Source organism: Humulus lupulus, chromosome 1 (assembly GCF_963169125.1).
Source record: "Humulus lupulus chromosome 1, drHumLupu1.1, whole genome shotgun sequence".
NCBI lineage: Eukaryota > Viridiplantae > Streptophyta > Magnoliopsida > Rosales > Cannabaceae > Humulus > Humulus lupulus.
Genome location: NC_084793.1, coordinates 292,657,395 through 292,678,156, shown reverse-complemented (window position 1 = coordinate 292,678,156; position 20,762 = coordinate 292,657,395). Strand labels below are relative to the sequence as shown.

The 20,762-nt window shown below is 33.1% G+C and overlaps 1 protein-coding gene across 1 annotated transcript; it reads right to left on the bottom strand.

The window, feature by feature from the left end:
* Positions 1–452: 452 nt before the first annotated feature.
* On the bottom strand, positions 453–1,346 carry LOC133779107 (uncharacterized). The gene is made up of 2 exons (XM_062219106.1): positions 1,046–1,346; positions 453–853 (listed from the first exon to the last, which is right to left on the bottom strand). Exons 1-2 carry the CDS (start codon positions 1,344–1,346, stop codon positions 453–455), a joined length of 702 nt encoding a protein of 233 aa, XP_062075090.1.
* Between the last annotated feature and the right edge of the window lie 19,416 nt (positions 1,347–20,762).

Sequence of the window (20,762 nt, the reverse complement as noted above, 5' to 3'; positions counted from 1 at the left end):
AGAAAAGTAGTCATCGAACAAACGTTGATGTCCTTCTACATGACCCCTATCAATATGGGCTCTCTTTCTTCCTTGCCTTGTTGAGCTACCACCATCCATGAAAGCTTTGAAATATTGATCATCATGATCGTCAGTACACTCTGTAATTATGATATCCTCTAGACTCATATTATCGTATGAATTCGCAGAATTTGGCGAATCCATTGTCGAACTTAGAGTATATGATATTTGAGAATGAAAGATAAATGAAGAGTAAAATGAAGGACGGAATGATCAGTTGAGTAAAAAGATGATTGAAATTTTGTATTTATTGACATGGTGACATATATAGCCGTTAAAATGTAGCCGTTAAAATATTGCTGTTAAAATGTAGTCGTTACTAAATAATAAAGGATAGTTTATTTAAATAAATCAAAATACATAATAATGCCATTGATGAAAATACAAAGCAATTACAACTTTAGGATATTAGTCTTAATATAAGTACACATGGCTTCATGATTTTTCTTTTGCTCAGGAGTCATATGCGATGTGTCCATGATGAGATAATCCATATATCCTTTAATCTTATTATCTTCTGCCTCTTTCTCCTTTATCGCCACCAATTTCTCTAATGCAACTGTTTTTCGTTCACTAATCTCTATAAATCTAGCATGTGTGTTTTTTTTTTCCTTTCCTTTTCTCTTTGTTGCCTTTTGGCCAGTAGGGCGTACTTCACGTACTTCATCGTCGCTGATGTCTGCATTAGAAGATGAAGTAAATGCCCCTGATTCTGACACCTTTGTTCTCTTACCACATGTTGGTTGGTACATTGTATTCCATTTCGGCTCAACCTTTAGCAATCTCCAACAGTCTACAAATAAAAAATTTGAGTTGTTATTTTCAGATTTGTATAATTGATGTGCATTCTCAAGAATTTGCTCATTAGACCAACCACTGTGATGTGCTAATTGAACTCATTTATAACATCCATTGAATCGCGCCACCTTTTGATTCATCTTGTTCCAATGGTCTTTGCATTGCCTTCCAGTCCTTGCTTGCTCACCTTTTTGGTTGGTGTTGAAGTAATCTGCGATTCGAGCCCAGAAATGTGTAGAAGTCTGGTCATTCCCCACAATGGCATCCTTAGATGTATTAAGCCATCCACTTATAAGAAGTATAGTTGCTTCCTTGCTCCATTTGACTTTACCTTTATGCCTTGATTCATCTTCATTGTGTAGAATAATATTTTCCAACCCTTCAGCACAATGTTCAGGTTGGGTTTCAGAGATAGATGTTGACGATGTTTCGCGATTCAAATCAATACTATACTTTTCTATACTAGGCCTATAATTTCTTGAAACCATTTCAGGTTGGTGTAGGGAAGGCATATGAAAGGCATATGGTAGTGAATTTGTTGGTGTGAAGAATGGAGCTTGTTGGGGCGTCTCAAAAGAGCCAAAATTTTGGTAAGGGTAAGAGGACATTGGATAATTTTGAGAATTTAGAAAACTTTGGTTAAATTGAGAATATTGGAAATTTGGATTTAGGGGATTAGTAGATTGAGTATTTCGAAAAAATTTTATTGAAATGGGAATATTGAAAATTTGGATTTTGAGGGTTGGTATGTGGAGAATATGATGAATTTTGAAAAACTTGAGAATATTAAAAATTTGGATTTTGGGAATTGGTACTTGAAGAATTTTGGAAATCCATTGATAGGATTTTTTTTTTTTTTTTGTGATATTGATAATTTGGAAGAAAAATATAGTGTGAAAATGAAATTAAGTAAGTGAGTATTTATAGAAAAAAAAAATTCTAACAGTAACAAAAAAAATATGTATATATATATTTATATAAAAACGGTAAGAAAATAAATATGTATATATATATAAAATTATATGTATATATATATTTATATATAAAAAAAAAGAGAAAAAATAAAAAAGGACCGTTGTCTCTGTGGTTAGGCAATGGTCAAAATTTTTAAGAACTTCAATGCATAAGCTACACTTTGTGTCAGATTTTGGTCAATGGCTACTACTATAGCTCTCCCCATTGGAGATGCTCTAACTACGCCTCTTTGAAGAAAGTGATGTTAAAGTAAGGTAAGTTGTGAAATCTAACTATGAAATGGGTAAAAAATTAACTAAATAATTTTTTTAACTATTTATGAATAATAAATAATAAATATGGAAAATTATCAAGCTATCACCGAAAAAATATCTACCACTGTTTTATATAAAATTAGATATTTATATAATAGAGAGGCCCTATAATTTATTGAGAAATTTACAAGATACACTATATTACTTGAAAAAACTTTATTTATACGGACTAACGGAATTTATTTTTCTTTATACGATTTTGATTGTATTTTTACTTTTTTACAATGTCTTCAGTCTACTATCCACGATGCTATTTTCACCAGCAAAGAGTCATAACCCACTTGAATTCTCAGCAACGGCGAACATGGTGATGACTAATATTTCGTGAACAACGACCAATTGTCTCAAAGCGGAGCTCCAAGGTCAATCTGAAAGTCTCCAAACATTTCACCAAGATCAACGAACATATTGCAGAAAGACCAAAAGTTACAAACTTGTCGCCGAGGTAGCCGTTCCACTGCTGATGACGAACAGGAGCGCAATGAGCTTTTGACTATTATTTTGCTGGCAAGAGGATGATCAAAGAAAAATGCTTTGAGCTTGAAAGACAAAGACTAGGAATGAAGTTGGCATACAAAGGGAAAGAGAGAGCTGGTGCAAACATGGTTGGTTCCTAGGATGAGCCATATCGGTGAGCTTCAGCTCTCTACAGTCACCCTTTTTCTTAGTCTTCTTCTTATTCTCTCTATATATAAATATAAATATTAATATGTATATGTTTTGTTTATATGATTTTAACTTAGTTTCATGGCCAGATGGTGATTATTTTCCATAAACGAAAGCAATAAAAGCAAGAGGGGTATAATGAATATATATATATATATATATTTATATATAAATGAAAGCAACCTACGTTTTAACTACACCGACTGGGAACAAGTATGATTGGAGAAAGAGAGTAGTGTCAAGTGTTGCCTTTAAATAGCAATTTTGTAGATTGCATGCTTATTTAAGTTTTATTATGTACTAATATTTTGAGTTGATGTTTAGTTTTTCTTGACACCTTTTACAATACAATGATAAGCAATGTTGTTTTTTTGTTATTTTTTTTAGATTATTTTAGATGTATGTTCATATCTTTTTATATATATATATATATTTAGTTTATTTTTGTTATCTATGTAATATTAATAGACACTAGTTCACACAACACAAGAAAGCACACAAAGTAAACTCAAGGTGGAATAGTATATTATTGCATGTTAAAGAATACAATTATAAAAATTTATGATCTAAACAATTGTAGTTCTAAGTAGCAGATTTATCTATAGTTGTTTTCATGTTGTTTAAATTTATATATAGTTGTTCTGTTGCTGTGTTGATGTCTAATTATTGTTTAATTGTTTTTAGATATATTTTGATTTTTTTTATAAAAAAAAATATATTAGTATGCAATGGATTGACTTCTAATTGTTGTCCAATTGTTATTTTTTTAGTTGTTTTTTAATATGTTAGTATGCAGTGCGTTAATGTTTTGTTGCTTTCCAATTGTTTTTTTTTTAGTTTATTTTGTATATATGTTTAGTTGTTTTAAGAAATATTTTGAGTTTATTTTTAACACATTTAAAAATGCAAGGAAAATTGTTTTGGGGTTGTTGTTTTGTTGTTTTTTAGTTTATTTTGAGTTAATGCAATGAATTGATATCTAATTGATATTTCAATACTATATTATTGTGAGGTTGTTGTCGTGTTGCATTTAAGTTGTTTTTTTGATATTGTATTGCAGTGTGTTGCTTTTTTAAAATGTAATAATGAATTTTTTGATGTTGTTTTTGTGTTGTTTTTTTGTTTTTTGGTAACTGCAATGGGTTGTACTATGTTGTTGTGAGATTGTTGTCGTGTTGCTTTCTTGTTGTTTTTTTAACTTTATGCTTTGTAGGTTGATGCTTAGTATAAATTATATTTTTGTAATTTTGAAACACTAAAATTGTATTTTTAAAAACTTAAGTTAGTAAAAATATAAAAAAAAAATGAAGGACGGTAAAAATGTAAAAAAAAATCATAAAAAGTAGGTAATTATAAAAAATAAAAATAAAACCCTAAATTTATATTTAACTTAGACAGCCATTTAGTTAGAACTGACCCTACTCATATGGTGTTCTGAAGCCCATCTCTCGCTGCAACAGAACCCACACTTGAGAAACTCGTCACCTTCATATCCCAGAATTGGGTGAGATGGAGAATGAACAAGTGACAAATGATTTAAGTGATGAGGAGAAGGAGAATGGAGTAGTTCATTTTGTACAAATCTTGAGGTTGTTCAGTGAGGGAGCGAGCAGGCGAAGTTTTAAACTGTGTTTGGGTTGCCCCCCTTTATGTGGGCTTCGACCAATAAGGGCTCCAAAGCCCAAATAAACAAGAAGACAAATGTTTGTGATGGTTTTTCAAGCTAGAGAGAGGTGGGCTAAACTTTCTCCATTTTAGGTCAATTTTTTTGTGTAGTGAGTCCTTTTAATGTGATATATAATAAATCTATCCATTTCAATTTGTGATTTTTCATCTCTAAGGTATTCTCTTACTATACTCATTTAGTGAAACATAAATATTTTATATGAATATTGTATTGTTTATCTAAGATTGTATTCTTGATGCAGATGGAAGATTCTACTTATACTGGATAAGAACATTATAACCTCATTATTATTGTTGGTGATAGTGTATTATTTAAGTGGCATGGAATATGCTTCCCATGGTTTTTCTCATTGGGTTTACTACTCTTACTCTTGTGGTGATAAGATTTGCTATTATAATAGTGCTAGGTTGTGGTATTTGATGAGAATCACATTTGTGACATACAAAAAAGGTAAAAGCTATTGAATATTGTCATAGGCTTTTCCCAACAATTTGTTATTGATTATTGTCATAGGTTTTTCCCAACAATTTGGACTAGAAGATGAATATATTTTTTCCTTTTTGGATTTGCTTTTATTTTTTGTTGATTACGTTTAACAATTAAATGTTGAAATTAATAAGAAATTATACCATTTTAGTACTTTGTCGCCTATCTTGGAACCAACTTAGTATCTTGTTGTTTACTTAATACTAATTTAAAATGTACACTAGTTTTGGTAAATATTTTTTTGACAAAAAAATTATAAATATATTTTATTATGGGTTTATTAAAAAATTGTTCCCAAAATTACACCCAATATAGAAATTTTTTTAAAAGATTGAAAAATATGGCAGTTTTTTTCTCTTAAGTTTCTTATGACATTTTTTTGTTTACATTTGTATAGGAGTTTTTTCCCATGTATTTGTAATATTTTATTTATATATCATATTTTATTGTTATACAATTTTAGCTCACTAGTTTTAATGTGTTTTGAGGCTATTTTTATAATTTTAATCTATTTGTAATATTTTTTATCATCATGTTTTATAAAACCATTTTTTTTTACATTATTTAAACAAAACAAAAAAAAAATCTAAGACCTTCTTCACCATGATTTTTATTCTCCTTTCTTCTTCTATTTCTTTTATTCTATTTTATTATCTTCTTCAACATTTTCTCTATAGTAATCGGTTACCATTATAAAAAAAATTGATTTTTTTATGTGGTAGTAATCATCTGCCACTGTCAATTTTTTTACTGATGTCTGATAACAAGTTACTCCTATAAAAATCATTTTTATTTTTTAAGCGATGTAGTGGTAATTGGTTACAACTATAAAAAAATAATTTGTAATGTACCACTATTAAACTACCAACTCAATTATCATTGGTTACTTAGTCAGATTTGAAAAAAAAATTGATATAAAGATAATAAACTAAATGATTGTGATGGTAACTTGTTACAGGTATGTTTGAAGAAAAAAAAATTAGATTTGGAAAAAAAAGAACCAGTTGCAATAGTAACATGTTACTTAGGAAAAAAAATTAGATTCAAACAAAAAATTTAAATTGATCATAATAGTAATTGGTTACAACTTGAAAATCAGATCTATACAAAAATATATATATAAATTGATCATTATCGTAATTGGATACAGCTAGGTTGAAAAAAAATCAAATACGAATAAAAAGAATCAGTCCACATGGTACCTAGTTACTTAAACAGGTCTGAAAAAAATCAAATTTAAACAAAAAAATCTGAATAAATTGTGATGATAACCAATTATATTTAGCAGATGTGAAAAATAAGAAGAATAATAGCAATAAAAAGAATAACATTAAAATCAGAAGAAGAAGAAATAGAGGGGGGTGGAGTTGCATCATCATAGGGGGGGTGGGGGGCGAGAAGAAGGAACCGAGTAAGGGAGGAGAGAGGGAGAAATGATAAAATGAAGATAGATGTCGTGAGGGAGAGAAGAGAGAATGTGAGAGTCTAAGATAATTTTGGATAAAAATATGGTAATCCATTTTTTTTATATTTGATGGAATTCTCATGTTTTAAACTTTTTTTTTTTTTGTTGTTGTAAAACTTACTATATTTTGTGGCATTCTTTTTTATCCATAAATATAGAAACTCACGTATTTTTTCTCATATTTATGTAAACTTCTTTCTGCTTTAACAAAATACCATAATGCACCTCAAGATTTTGAAAACTAGTAAAACGGTAAAAAAATGGTCTCCTAAGTTTGGTTTTGGTCAAACTTATTTTAAATAAGACCAAAATACTCGTATATATAATTAGTTAATCAAATTATATTTTCACAATCCTTTTGTGCATTAGGTTTGTGGGTGTGTATGATGAATCTTCATATATCATGATGTGCTATTGACTTAAGTGGCATGTATTTTATTTTACTCCTAAAATTTGAGATGTATTAGAGCACTTACTTCATCAAATCTTATTTATTCTTCAAAATACTTGAGTAAATTTAAATTTCTTTATTTTACATCATTATGTTGTATTACACCATCAACTTCTCAATTTTTTTTTTATGTACTTCATTTAAATAATATACATTTTGTTAATATACATAATACACATTAACAAAATATGAATAAAATATTATTAAACTATTTTTGAAGGAGGAATATTAGAGGTGCACTATAGCATTGTGTAAAATACAGCATCTCATGTGTTGTGGTTTTAATACTTTTTCTACACTATTGTGAGTGCTCTTACCGAACTCTTTTGTTCACAAAATTTCAGCTTTTTAATTGGGAAAAATGGGTGGAAAGTGCCGTAGGAACAAACTAATATTTATACACAAAACAATCACAACGTAAGAATGGCATAAAAACAAATGAAAATCAAAACTATCTGAAGTTGGAAAATAATGGGGGAAAGAAATATATGACCAAACCATAGAGTACATTACCATCAACCAACAACACAAACGGCATACAGAATTATATTAAATAACATGTGATTATATTAATTAAATAAATAACCCTAACCAAACATGAAAAACTAAACAAGCTCAACAAAACAAAAACGACACTATAAAATATTATCAAAATCAAATGACCATTTGGAAAAGTCAAACATTCGGAAACGGGAAAACGATACGACCTGAATCTGAATGTAACAGGTGGGCTGGGCTGGGCTGCGAGTCCAACTTAGGTAGTGGACTGTGGATTTGTGGGCTACAATCTCATGGGCTGGACAGCTGATTCCATCATAATTGAATTGAACCAGAATAAACAAAATTTGTGAGACTTATCCCTTTCTTGAATGACCTTTATTAAAAAACAAAGAACATAGTTTAATAAAAAAAAAAATCATATTCATATGTTTATCTTAAAATTAAATCAAATATCCTTTTTTTCAAGAAAAAAAATTATAACTTTAAAAATAACAAAAATATAATAAAAACATATATATATATAAATGTATATAATATTAAGACAATTATTACTATATATATAAAGACATATTTTTTAAAGATACGAAATATTATAACTTATTATAATATAGATTTTATTCCTATTTATAACTGGTTACAAACATGGGTGTTCATCAAACCGCCAACAACACACAATCTGCCCACACCATACCACAATTTGCAGTTTTGGAACTTTTCGTGGTGCGATTGCGGTTTGTATTTTTGCCAAACCTCGCGGTGCAATTTGCGATTTTGAATTTTATAAATGTGTTTCAAACTGTACCCCACTACATTACATCGTTATATTTATTAATATTTTATATATATAATTTTACTACATCTAAACTTAAATAGATATATATTTATATAGTATAACATACATAATATCTAGAAAAATTATTATGTTTCATAAAATGTTAACACATATTCTACCTTAATATAAAAATTTTACTTCTATATCACAATTTTTTCTTTATTATTAGTTTGTTGTATTTTTATTGTTTTGCTAAAAGTTTATTAGTTTGTTGTATATTTATTATTTTGTTATAAACTATTTAGTTATAAGCTTTATTATGAATATTTATTAATTATAATATTTAATTGTTAAATTATTTAGCAATAGGTATAAACCGTCTATACCGAACCGCACCATATCGTATTTTTGTAGTGCGATTTATGCGGTACGGTTTGGAAAATTATTCAAACTGTGCATATGCAGTGCGGTCCAATAAATTGACAAAAAAAGGCACCACAAACCAGAGATACCCCACTTACAAGTTACACAGATTATTACTATATAAATTTTGTTCATAGTCCAATACACAGATTATTTAACCCCCTAATGCTGATCATTACCCATGCATGAATCTAAGTGCACTTAATTACCGCGTTCAAAACAGTATATATTTCCCATCTAGTCTTAAGTTGTTTCGAAGTTTCTATTTATCTTATTATATTGAAACGTGGCTTAGTCAAATGTATAATACATATAAATATAAATAAGTATATATATATATATATGCCTCCATGAGTCCATGACCACGAGAATGCCGCCTTCCTAGTCAATATCCTTGGTTTAATATAAAGTTAGTGATTGGGACAGCAATCTGTAGTTAAAAAAAAAGCCTAACAATTGTGTTACTTCTTTATTTATTAGAAACTCAAAGAGTCTTTATTAATTTTATATAAGACTAGAGATATGATTAATTTTTAATATTTGGGTCAAGTCTTTTATCAAATTTAATTGAGTAGGAAACTTATATGGTATTTGGTCTTTTCTCTGATTGCCTAATTTGGTTGTTTGGATCATCACTTAGATCACAAGATCAAATTATATCTATACAACTTGCATTTGACATGATTTTTGATTTAATCAATTATCAACAACTCATAGTTTGATTTGAGCTTTGTAACTTTTCTTTTCTCAGTCCCATCCCAATCTTATTATATTGTACAATCCTATCATCATTCATTATACCCTTTTGACAATCAAATCTGATCATTCATTAAACTATTTTGCTTCACAATACAATCACGAAACCGTCAGTTATGGAGGAAAAAAAATGCCTAATAGAACATTGAACCAAATAAACTGATCCTAAGGTGCTGACTTTTTGAAAACTGGAAATTTCATGTGAACTATGGGTCTTTGAACTTGGACTAGTGTGAATAGTTTTCATTCACGTACAAAATTGACCATTTTAGTGCCTAAACTCAAGTTGAACTCTCCAAAGTGGAACAAGGGTTTATTTAAACAATTTAATAATTACATCATTACTTTCATCATAATCACTATTTAGTCAATCAATATACATCGAACCATAAATGACTTAAAAAATAAAGAATGAAAAGAATCATGATATAAGAAAAGCCCATAATTGGTGGATCGGGTTGTGTGAGCCCACGAGATATATACCTAATCATATATGGGCCCCATTTAGTGATTCGCCACCAATCAACAATGGCCGCCAAAAAATCAAGCGCACAAGATTTGTCCTATCTCAAAAATCTAATCTCACAATCACAAGATCAAATAAATAAAAATTAAAAAAAAAAAAGATAAAAAATCAACCTACCGAAAGGGGTAGCTAATCTCTTAGGGCTGGCATGGGCCACCACATAGGATCTATGAAGCCCATATGAAAATCAATGGGCCCACTGCATATTTTGCGTACACAGAAACGAGTACGAGTTGTGAGTTAGAGACACTGACCTCTGCACGACCCCTGACCATGTTTGGTTTGGTTTGGTGCACTAAATGAATAGACTTGTACGGTGGCCATCTTTATTTTATTTATTTGATATTATTTTGGTTCGAAAATGATTTACTAATTTGGAAAAAATAATAAAATAAATAAGTTTATGTAAAATTTGAACCGTGGGTTGGGTTCACACCTTTCGTGAATTGACCCACAGCGGACGCAGACCAAGGGTTCGGTGTATCTACCATCACGACCTTTATAGAACCGACAAAGCTTAACACTACTACTTGTACAACTCTCCCCAAAACCATATAGATATTTTCTCATGTACTTCAACCATTTTACTTGGCTTCATATAAATAAATATATATATAAATATTTTTTTAGCTTCTGTCCGAATAATTTGGCGTTGCGATAAAAAATATTTAGGAGAAATAGGATTGATTTTTATTCATACAAAATTGCGAGCTACAAAAATAGCTATAAAATATCTATAAACCAAAACATATATGAATGTAAAAAAAAAAAAGGATTCAGCAAGTACATAAAGCTACTCTCTTATCCCCACGTGTATTAATGTATTACGAAATAGTATGCGTATATCTTAAGTACTAAGATTAGCATATGTACTGTGAGAAAATAGAATTGTGGTATATTATGTATATATATATATATATATATATATGACAATTTTTGTTTTTATAGTAATTTTATTTTAAGCTTTACCAGTAGATTCTTAGTGTTTCTCAACCCGTGAATAGTTTTCGGCGCGACTTTTTTTTATGACCGTGTATATTGTAGCTATTTAGAGCATCCTGCAAATTTTCAGAAAATTCCGAATAGTACCGAAAACTAGGTTCAAACATATTGTTTTCCACGCGCATAAAAAAAATTAATCACGCGTGCAACAACATGTTTGAACCTAGTTTTCGGTACTGTAAACTATTCAGAATTTTCTGAAAATTTGTAGGAAGCTCTAAATAGTTACAATATACACGGTCATAAAAAAATCGCACCAAAAACTGTTCACGGGTTGTAAACACTGAGAACCCTACCGGTAGGGCTTAAAGTGAAGCTCCTATAGGAGAATTCCCATATATATATATATATATGTTAGAATTTTTATATAGAGGATTTATTTTAAGCCCCTGCTGGTGGAGCTCTTAGTGTTCTCAACTCATTAATAATTTTCAGTGCGATTTTTTTTATGACTGTGTATATTGTAGCTATTTAGAGCATTCTGCAAATTTTCAGAAAATTCCGAATAGTTTACAGTACCGAAAACTAAGTTCAAACATGTTAATGCACGCGTGACTAATTTTTTTTATGCGTGTGGAAAGCAACATGTTTGAACCTAGTTTTTGGTACTGTAAACTATTCGGAATTTTATGAAAATTTGCAGTATGCTCTAAATAGCTACAATATACACGGTCATAAAAAAATCGCACTGAAAATTATTAACGGGTTGAGAACACTAAGAGCTCCACCAGCAGGGGCTTAAAGTGAAGCCCCTATAGAAGAATTGTCATATGTACAAAATTTTCAGATTATATAATCTGTTTTGTTAAATGATGTTATATTTTATGAGATATTTGCAGCATACATACTTAATGTTTCACATTTACTATAGTTATATACTTTTTTTTTTAATGTTACAGCAAAAATATACAATGTTCAATATATGTTAAAGATAAATACCTAACTTTTTTTTTCACGAAAAAAATACCCAAAATTTGTTAAGTGTTGACTCACTAGATATGTATCACTCCGTAATTTAGGTATTCTTGTTCTCAAAATATGTATTAATTTAAAATGTCTTTTTAATTCATTTTTCTAATTTTAAATATATATTTTTTACAAAAATATGAAATAGATCGATTACAGAATGACAAATATTTGCTTAGTCAACATGCTTAATAGCTCTAGCAGAGGAGGTACTTACAGAAGCAATGTTTTAGTAACTTTATGTATTTTTACCACAAAAAAATATTAAGTATTTATCTTTAACATATATTGAATATTGGGTGTTTTTGCTATAAAATTAAAATATTAAGTATTTAACTTATACAAGTGTAAAACATTGTGTATTTATACCCAAATACCCGTAAAAATATATATTAATACTTTTTAAAATTAAAACAAAATAAAAATAAATTAAAACACAAACTAATAAACTAAAACAAAAATCTCTACTCCCAATCCCTCTCACGTTCTCCCTTTCCCGCTCTCTCTCTCCATTCTTCCTTTCTTATAGAGTCCTATAATTTACTTAGCTAGTTAGATAGTAGTAGTAGTAGTAGTAGTAGTAGTAATAGCTAGTATTAGTTATAGTATGTTCATTACTATGTATTTTGGTTCAAGCTGGGACTTAGTTGGAAACTCCTAGCAATAGTTATGGATTTTATAAGTTTAACCTATAGTTTAAGAATATTAATTATAACATAAGGTTTGATTAATATTGCTGGTTATTAATATGATAATTATTATAACCTAAGGTTTAGATAGAGCTAATAAAAATATGACACTTGTCATGAGCATGGTTATTCCTAAGGTTATGATTATTAAGGAATTATTATTTTAATAATAAAATAAGATAAATATAAGACTTAGTCTTCACCAAAATCTGATAGGAGTATGATATTTGTCACAATTTTATTTATTTGTGGATTAGGATGTAAATAGATTTTTCGTAACTTTAGGGTACTATAACTTTCGACCTGTTTTTGACCTAGTTATGTTATGAATTTCGAAAAATAGTATTTCTAGAAAGTTGTAGATAATTTAATTAGCTTTCTAACGATATAAAGAGAGTCCAAATCGGAGTTGTACAGCTCCAGATATGTTGATTTTACTGCAGGGGAGTTTAGAGTTACGAGATCTATGGAGTTAGAAGTTAGGATTCTATTTGTTTTTATTATTTTAAAATTCAAGTTTTGAATCCTTAAATCTCTCTGAAAAATTTAACCAATTCCTAAGCCTTTGGCTGAAGGATATTCAAATATTTTCAATTAAATTTATTATTTTTATTCAAAGCCAAAAAGAAGATTTTTATTCCTAGAACTCTATAAATAGGACCTAGCACTAAACATTTTCATTAATTCTTCAAGCATTGATCAGAGTCTTCCATGTGCTAGTGAGACTATAGAGTGATAAACACTTGGATTGGGGTTATAAGCTTAATAAACACTTGGGAAGTAAGGTTATAGTGTATTTCGATTTCGAGGTATAGTTCGGTCATAGAAGCATTCAAGGTATTCCTAATTCTAGTTCCTTTCTGTATTGATTCTTATAGTTCTTCTCTACTCAAATCCTAACTCAGTCTTTTCTATTCTTGGTTAGGCATCTAAGTTCTTCGAACTTAAGGTTTTCATTGGTAAGTATCGTTTCGATGGTGTAGTTTATTCTTTCCATCTCTTTTCTTTAGTATACTCACCTCTATATTATGGTTTTTAAGAGTGTTCCAAAATCCCGACTTTGTTCTCATCATCCCGGTATATTGGTAAGGAAAATAGGATAGGATTTTATATGCTATATGATATGTGATATGTTATCTTATGTTATGTTGTGTTATGAAATGTTATATTGTGTATGTTTGTAGACTTGGGCATATGACCTGTACACTAACAAGCCCCAATAAATTTATGGGCATATGACTTGCTTAGCTAGCAAGCCCCACAAATCTAATGGGCATATGACTTGTTTAGTTATGGGACCCCAAGTAATAATGGCCATTATAGTATGTGTGACATATGTTTATGATATGTTTTATTATATGCTACGTTATGAATTTTATGTTATTGAGTTATGTGTTAGGTTTTCCTTGCTGGGCATTAGGCTCATTCCTTTATTTTTTAGTGTGATGCATGAAACTAGATACGGAGGCGGAAGGATTCTTGGAAGCTGGGCATGTGTGTTAAGGATGAACGGACTGAGTGGACTACGTGTCGATCGAGGATGAAGTTATTTATATTTAGTCTTTTAGATCATGTTTTTCCGCATTTAGTTTTTTTAAACAATTGAATTAAAGTTTATGTTTTCTTTTAAACAATGGGTACCCATGCCATATTTTCTATTATTATGTATTTGATACAATATTTTGAGATTTAATAAAGTTAAATTATTTCTTATGTATCTTTCCCAAAATAGTAGCTATGTATAGTAGATCTAATCGTCCAAGGTCATAGAAATAGTTGGCTCATTACATTTCTTGACCTCCTTTTCCTGATCTTCCTCTAGATCTCCTTCTCCCTCTCTATTTTCCTTTCCCAATCTTGATCATCCTCTCCGTTCTCGATCTCATTCCTCGTTCTATTAGTTTTTCTCTTATCTCCTTTCTATGGTGTTGGTGAATACACTACCAGAAAAAGGCTCTACAGCAACGACAAAAGTCGTCGCAGTAGGAAATCCTTTTTTTCAGTTGGACTGGGATATTGCGACGACATGTCGCCACTGTTTGTGATGCAAGATTTGAAAATTTGAATTTAAAAAAACTTCTACAGCAATGACATGTGGTCGCTGTAGGTCTGTCGACCTCTTCATCTACAGCGACGACATGTCGTCGCTGTAGGTATACAATTTTTAAAAATATATATATTTAATTAATTATATTGATTAAAATTTATTTAATAAATTGTTAAATATTAAATAAATAAAACCAATTTATTAATTAAATAATAAAACCAATTTAACAATATTCATAGTCTCCAAAATGTAAGATAACAAAACATAAGTAGTATTGTCTCCAAAATAAAAAGAAAACAATACAAAATATGAATAATTTAAAATAGTAAGTTAATAAAACTAAATATCATCAAAATCAATTTCAAAGTCATTATCGTCGGGTTGTTGTGGTGGTTGTGGCTGTTGTGGTTGAAAACTTGCCATCATGGACAGTATCATGTTCATGTCCAAGTTGATAGGATGAAATTGTGGAGGTTGGATGCTTGGATTTGTTGTTTGCAAATATTGTTGCATTTTCTGGAAGTCGTTGTTCTGGGTCATTAAGGCTTGACTGAAGTGTTGAATCATGGACTAGAAAGCCTCAGGTGGTATTGTCGGAGGGCCAACTATGGTGGACGGAAACGGTGATGCCTCTGATTGTGAAGAGGATCCAGTGGCGCTTGAGGAAAATGTACTAGTGCCCTTCAACTTCCATCCAATAACTCGGTTGTGGCCACGACGTTTTTTGAGACGACTTGTGTCTCATTGACTGTAACGCCCTGCTACTTAGGGTCCGTTACCAAGTATGTTTAAAATCAGTGTTGGACTTGCTAAACAAGTCTTTTGGACTAAAATTGTGATTAAGCCACTAAAGGTTTAGGTATTAAAAACTTTTGGTTAAGTCATAAACATTTCCATTAGATCAAAAGCATGTTCTTAACACGGTATTCCAAAAACATCAGTTTAAAAGCTGGTTACAACATTCAAGTTACATCATAAGCTGACCTAGGTGGCAAAAGTTGGGTTAAACCCTAGTTTCCTTGAGCATCTTGGCTGTGGTGGTCGAGCAGACTGCATATGTACATGTCACTGCTATTACCCTCCGACTCATGGCTGGTTGAGCTTCTCTCTACCTTAACCTGCATCATAAAGCACCCGTGAGCCAAAAGACTCAGCAGGAAAACATATTAAACAATTCACAGAGTGGTATAACTGTCAAATAGTAGTAACTGAATCTGTTGTACTTATTATACAAATGAGCAACCATAGAGTTGCACAAGTGCGTGTCACACTTCCTTTCAATTTGTTGGCATCCGAGCCAGACAAGTGCGTGTTGCACTCCCAGGGTGGCCCAGCCATGGTGGCCTGCACTCCACGTGCATAGTGTCAATATCAGCTTATAAAATAAGTCCTACTAGTCATTGACTTATAAGTCAAGCCTCATATGCCCCCGACTTATAAGTCAAAGCATTACGACCCTCGACTTATAAGAGAAGTCCCTCAAAGTCCAATATGCTCTCGACTAATAAGTCGATCCCCAATTAACATCCTAGTAATCCTCTGGTTCATAAACCGAGCTTTATTGTCACAACAGACAATCACATATTTCATTTAACATACGTACCTACTGATACAATGCATTATAATACACTCAAACAACAATCATAGGCATAATCATAATTATGCGCATTCCAGTGTACTTAACCAGATATTCACAAACATAATTATAATCATGCTCACTAACAGGGCCAAGGTCTTAATCATGTCTATATTTGACCATTGGACTAAATCCTAATCACACATTCACATGCTAGGTACAGTTTTCTTACCTTCCGTCCAAATGCAAGCTATTAGTGATGCCCCTTGAGTACGATCCATGATTCGAGCCCTTAGCGTAGATCTAGTGTAACATCCCAAATTTCCTAATATGGCTTAGTGCCTGGATTAGGTGGCCGGGAGGCAATAATTGAGTTAATAGGTGAATTGTATTATAATATAATTATGCTTATATTTTAAAGACATTAAATATGTGTATGTGGGTCGTTTCTTATAAGAAGGGTATTTTAGTAGTTTGACCCGTTTGGGGTATAAATGTGAATATGTGCTTGTGTGATTGAGACCACATTACTATGTTGGTATATTTGGGTTACTTGACGAGAGGCGATCCCGATGAGCAAGTTAGCAAAAAAGTCACAACGGGATCTTAATACCCGGTTCGGGGTGAACTTAGGGGTATTCGAGTAATTTAGTACATTACCGTGACTTAGTGGGTAATGGGAATTTATTGGTAACTGTGTGAGAATATTGGAAGTAGCAGGAATTATAGGATGCGAATTGTGGATAGCGGGATTTCAAGCAAAGGACAAAATTGCCCTTGTGGATATTTGGTGTAATGCCCCAAATTTCCTAATAAGGTTTAGGACCTTGATTAGGAGGCCGGGAGGGTCATAATTGATTTATTATTGTATTTAATGATTATATGCATGTTTATGTGAATTATATTAGTATATGATGGTGAATGCATGCATATGGGTTTATATTTTAATTGCAAGGGCATTTTGGTAATTTGGCCATTGGGTGAATATTGTAATTTGTGAATGAGATTTCATTATTATGGAGATATATTCGAGCTATTCGGCATGAGACGGTCATATCTATGGATTAGCGGTTTTGTCATAACGGGGTCAATTTTGGGGTAATAGAAATGTTTATTTGGTGATAGATTGTGAGTATTTGATATCAGGATGGAATTCTAGAAGTTTTGACTATAGTATCCCGGGGGTGTTTTCAGGACCCCGAGCACTAGGTTTTATTTGAGGTTACTTAAGCTTGAAGTAGCTTCCCAGATAAGAACGTACGTTAGAAAACCTCTCGTTCTCTCTCTCGACAGTCCGTTATACCGTTTGAGCATTTTTGAGGAAATCTTGAGTTCTAGGAGTCGGAATCAAGCGAGGGTCGAGGCAAAGCGATCCTAGGAAAGATTAGAAGCTTCTTAACCAAAGGATTTGACGGAAAACAACCCAATCAAAGGTAATCTAAGTTTTAAGTTTTAAGTTTTTAAAGTTTTTAAGCTTAGAATTGGACTTTGTGAATTGTTGAGTTTTTGGTTAGTTTGAACCTTGGGTTTTGAGGGTTTTGGAGTATTGGGAAGCTTGGGAACTTTGATTTGATGATTGGGGAATGTTTGGGTATGTTTTTGGAGGATTTGGAGTGCATAAAACACGTTTGGGAATGGCCCAGGGTTGGGGGCCGCGGCCCTAGTTCGATGAAGCAGGTGTCAGAAAATTGGCCTTGCAGGGCGCCGTGGCCCTTGATGGAGGGCGCCGCGGCCCTTGCCTCAGAGAACCCTGGGGGCCGTGGCCCAAGGTGCTAGGGCCGCAGCCCTTGCCCTGTTTTCACCCCGTTTGCTCGTTTTGACCCCGGGAACTTAGCTATGGGCCTTGGGAGTGTCCCTACTACTTGGATTAGTTTGGATTGATCTCTTGGAGGCTAGATATTGGTTTGAAAACCTTTTATTATCGTGTTATTGATGGTGTTCCATATTTGGTTATGACTAGGTGACCGCTAAGGGACTAAAAGTTGATCGTTCTCAAGGGTCGTTCTTTAAATCATTCTAGCTCGACTTTAAGGCAAGAAAACTGCACCCCAAGTGTGACATGTATGGCTATGATCGATGCATGTTGGATGTTTAAATGCAAACATTGATAGCATAATGAATGCTTGGCAATCTTGCCCATTTGCATATGATTATTGTTGAGGCATGCTGGATAACTAAGTGTGATGTATGTGATGCATGAGAAACATGTGATTAGGGCATGCCATGAATGATGAGTATGAGACTGGTCAGAGCTTGAGTCTCTGTGTTTGTGCATGATCATAATTATGCTAGCAACTGTTAAGTAAGCATGCTGAATGCCCTTCTTGTGGATAATTGGCATATGATACACATTGATAGCATTGCTTACTTGTGCATGGTACTGATTAATTAGTCAGATTTGGCAAAGGTGCTAGTATCAACTATGAAGCTGTGACTCATTAGTCAGGTTCGGCAATGGTACTGGGCACTGGTCACACAGGGCTGACTCATTAGTCAGAATTGGCAAAGGTGTTAGTATCAACTGTGAAGCTGTGACTCACTAGTCAGGTTCGGCAGTGGTGCTGGGCACTGGTCACATTGCGCTAACTCACTAGTCAGAACGACCCTAGTGTGATTAGTGCAAGCTATGTCGATTAGACCTAATCGACCTTCTGCATTGAATGACTCAAAAGGCATTAATGCAGGACTGACCTCAAGTTCGTTGAATATAAACAAGCGTTTATCTAGCCAAAGGCTAGTCATCTAGAGCCAGGGCCGGCGAGCCCCGTGACTGTTAGGTCACATGGCTATGGGTACCGGCCCCTTAGTGACATGCTTGTCAGTCACTCACTTGATAAGAGCCATTGGTAACGGTGTCGTTACACGGCTATGGGCACTGGGCCCCTAGTGACTTGGTTGTCAGTCGCTCAGCATGGTTTACCAGAACCTCAAGTGATATTCACTCATCTGATCAGAGCTATGAGCTCTGTATGATCATTTTGATCATCATATGCATGGCTTGGGCATTGAGGCCCCTAGTGACTTGCTTGTTGGTCACTCAGCATGGTTTATCGGAACCTCTAGTGTTACGACACTCATCTGATTAGGATTGACTTGATAGTCCTCCAATCAGAAGGCCAGGATTTCTTATCCTGGATACCCCAACACTTGTTTGAATTCATTTGCATGCTGAGTAGAGCTATGATTGTTAGGCATGCCAAATATGATTTGATATCATGATATGACTATTTATGAGCATATGAGTTTTCTTGCTGGGCTTCGGCTCACGGGTGCTTTGTGGTGCAGGTAAAGGCAAAAGGAAGCTGGACCATCCTTGAGTTGGAGAGCTTAGGTGATGACGTGTACATATGCAGCTGCTTGACCAATACTGTAACGCCCTGGTTACCCCAGAACAGTTACGGTGAACCGGAAATTTGACCCGCTACCCGAGTCCTTTGGTTAAAAACATGATCTAAGTGTTAATATCAGGTTAAGGTGAAAAACCAGCAAAAAGGAAAGGGTACATTTCATTAAGTAAATAAACTGCTCATGAGCCTTTTAAAATGTTTACAAGGTGTTCATAATACAAAAGAGTTGCTACAGTTCCAAATTTACAATCCCCGCCGGCCTAAGCGGCAAAAATAGGGTAAACCCCTAGTCCCTCTGAGAACTCCTTGACCGTGGCGGTCAAGCGGCCCTGTATGTACATCACATCGCCCAAGCTCTCCGCTCAAGGCTGCCCAAGCTTTTCCTTTCCTTTGCCTGCATCACAAAGCACCCATGAGCCAAGGCCCAACAAGAAAACATAATAAAACATGATTTAATATCAACAACTATCATAATAACCATTCAGGACTAACAGTCCAACAAATAGGTGACAATAGCCAAAAGTCACAATAATGAGCATCGCTCCCTCTAGCCATGTGACGATAGGGTCACCAGGGCTTAACTGATAGGTGATTCTTTCATAAGCATGTTCAGGACAGGTGCATGGTGATTGGTCACCCACATAACCTTCCTCACGACTCTAGGGTCGAAACTATGGACAACGTCCCTTAGCCACGTGACAAACGGTCACCGGGGTCATATACCTTGGCTATAGTCATCTGGTCGTAAACCAGGCAAGCGCTTATAAGTTCTTCGACCTTAGGGCCGGTCCCGCATTAATGCCATAGAGCCATTCAATGCGTGATCATCGACTTTAGAGTCGGTCCCTGACTAGTCAGTGTCTCAAGCAAGTAATCAGCATTCATTAGCATTTAATATGCACTCCACATTCACATATATCAACCAACATGCCTCAATATCAAACCGTGCATGTCATATACCTGTACAGGGTGCAACTGTGTTCATACACTGTTTTCTTACCTCAAGTTCGAGCGAGAAGTATGATAAAGACGACCCCTGAGAACGATCGATCCTTTAATTCCTTAGCGGTTACCTAATCACAACCAATTATAACCTCCATTAATGAGAATCCACAATAATAAGGTCTTAACCTAAGCACCACCCTCGGGACCTCGAAACATGCCCACACGGTGAGTAGATTCGATCCCGGGCCTTAAGGATTGAAACCCCAAGTCAAAAACCCTTAAAAACACTCAAAACGGGGTTTGGAAGGAA

What these genes read in the sequence shown, in the direction of transcription:
- LOC133779107 (XM_062219106.1), bottom strand. Translation starts at nt 1,346, where the DNA reads ATGGTTTCAAGAAATTATAGGCCTAGTATAGAAAAGTATAGTATTGAT. An exon ending in CTTCAACACCAACCAAAAAG is followed by an intron (nt 854 to 1,045) that starts GTGAGCAAGCAA and finishes TTTTATTTGTAG; the next exon opens with ACTGTTGGAGATTGCTAAAG.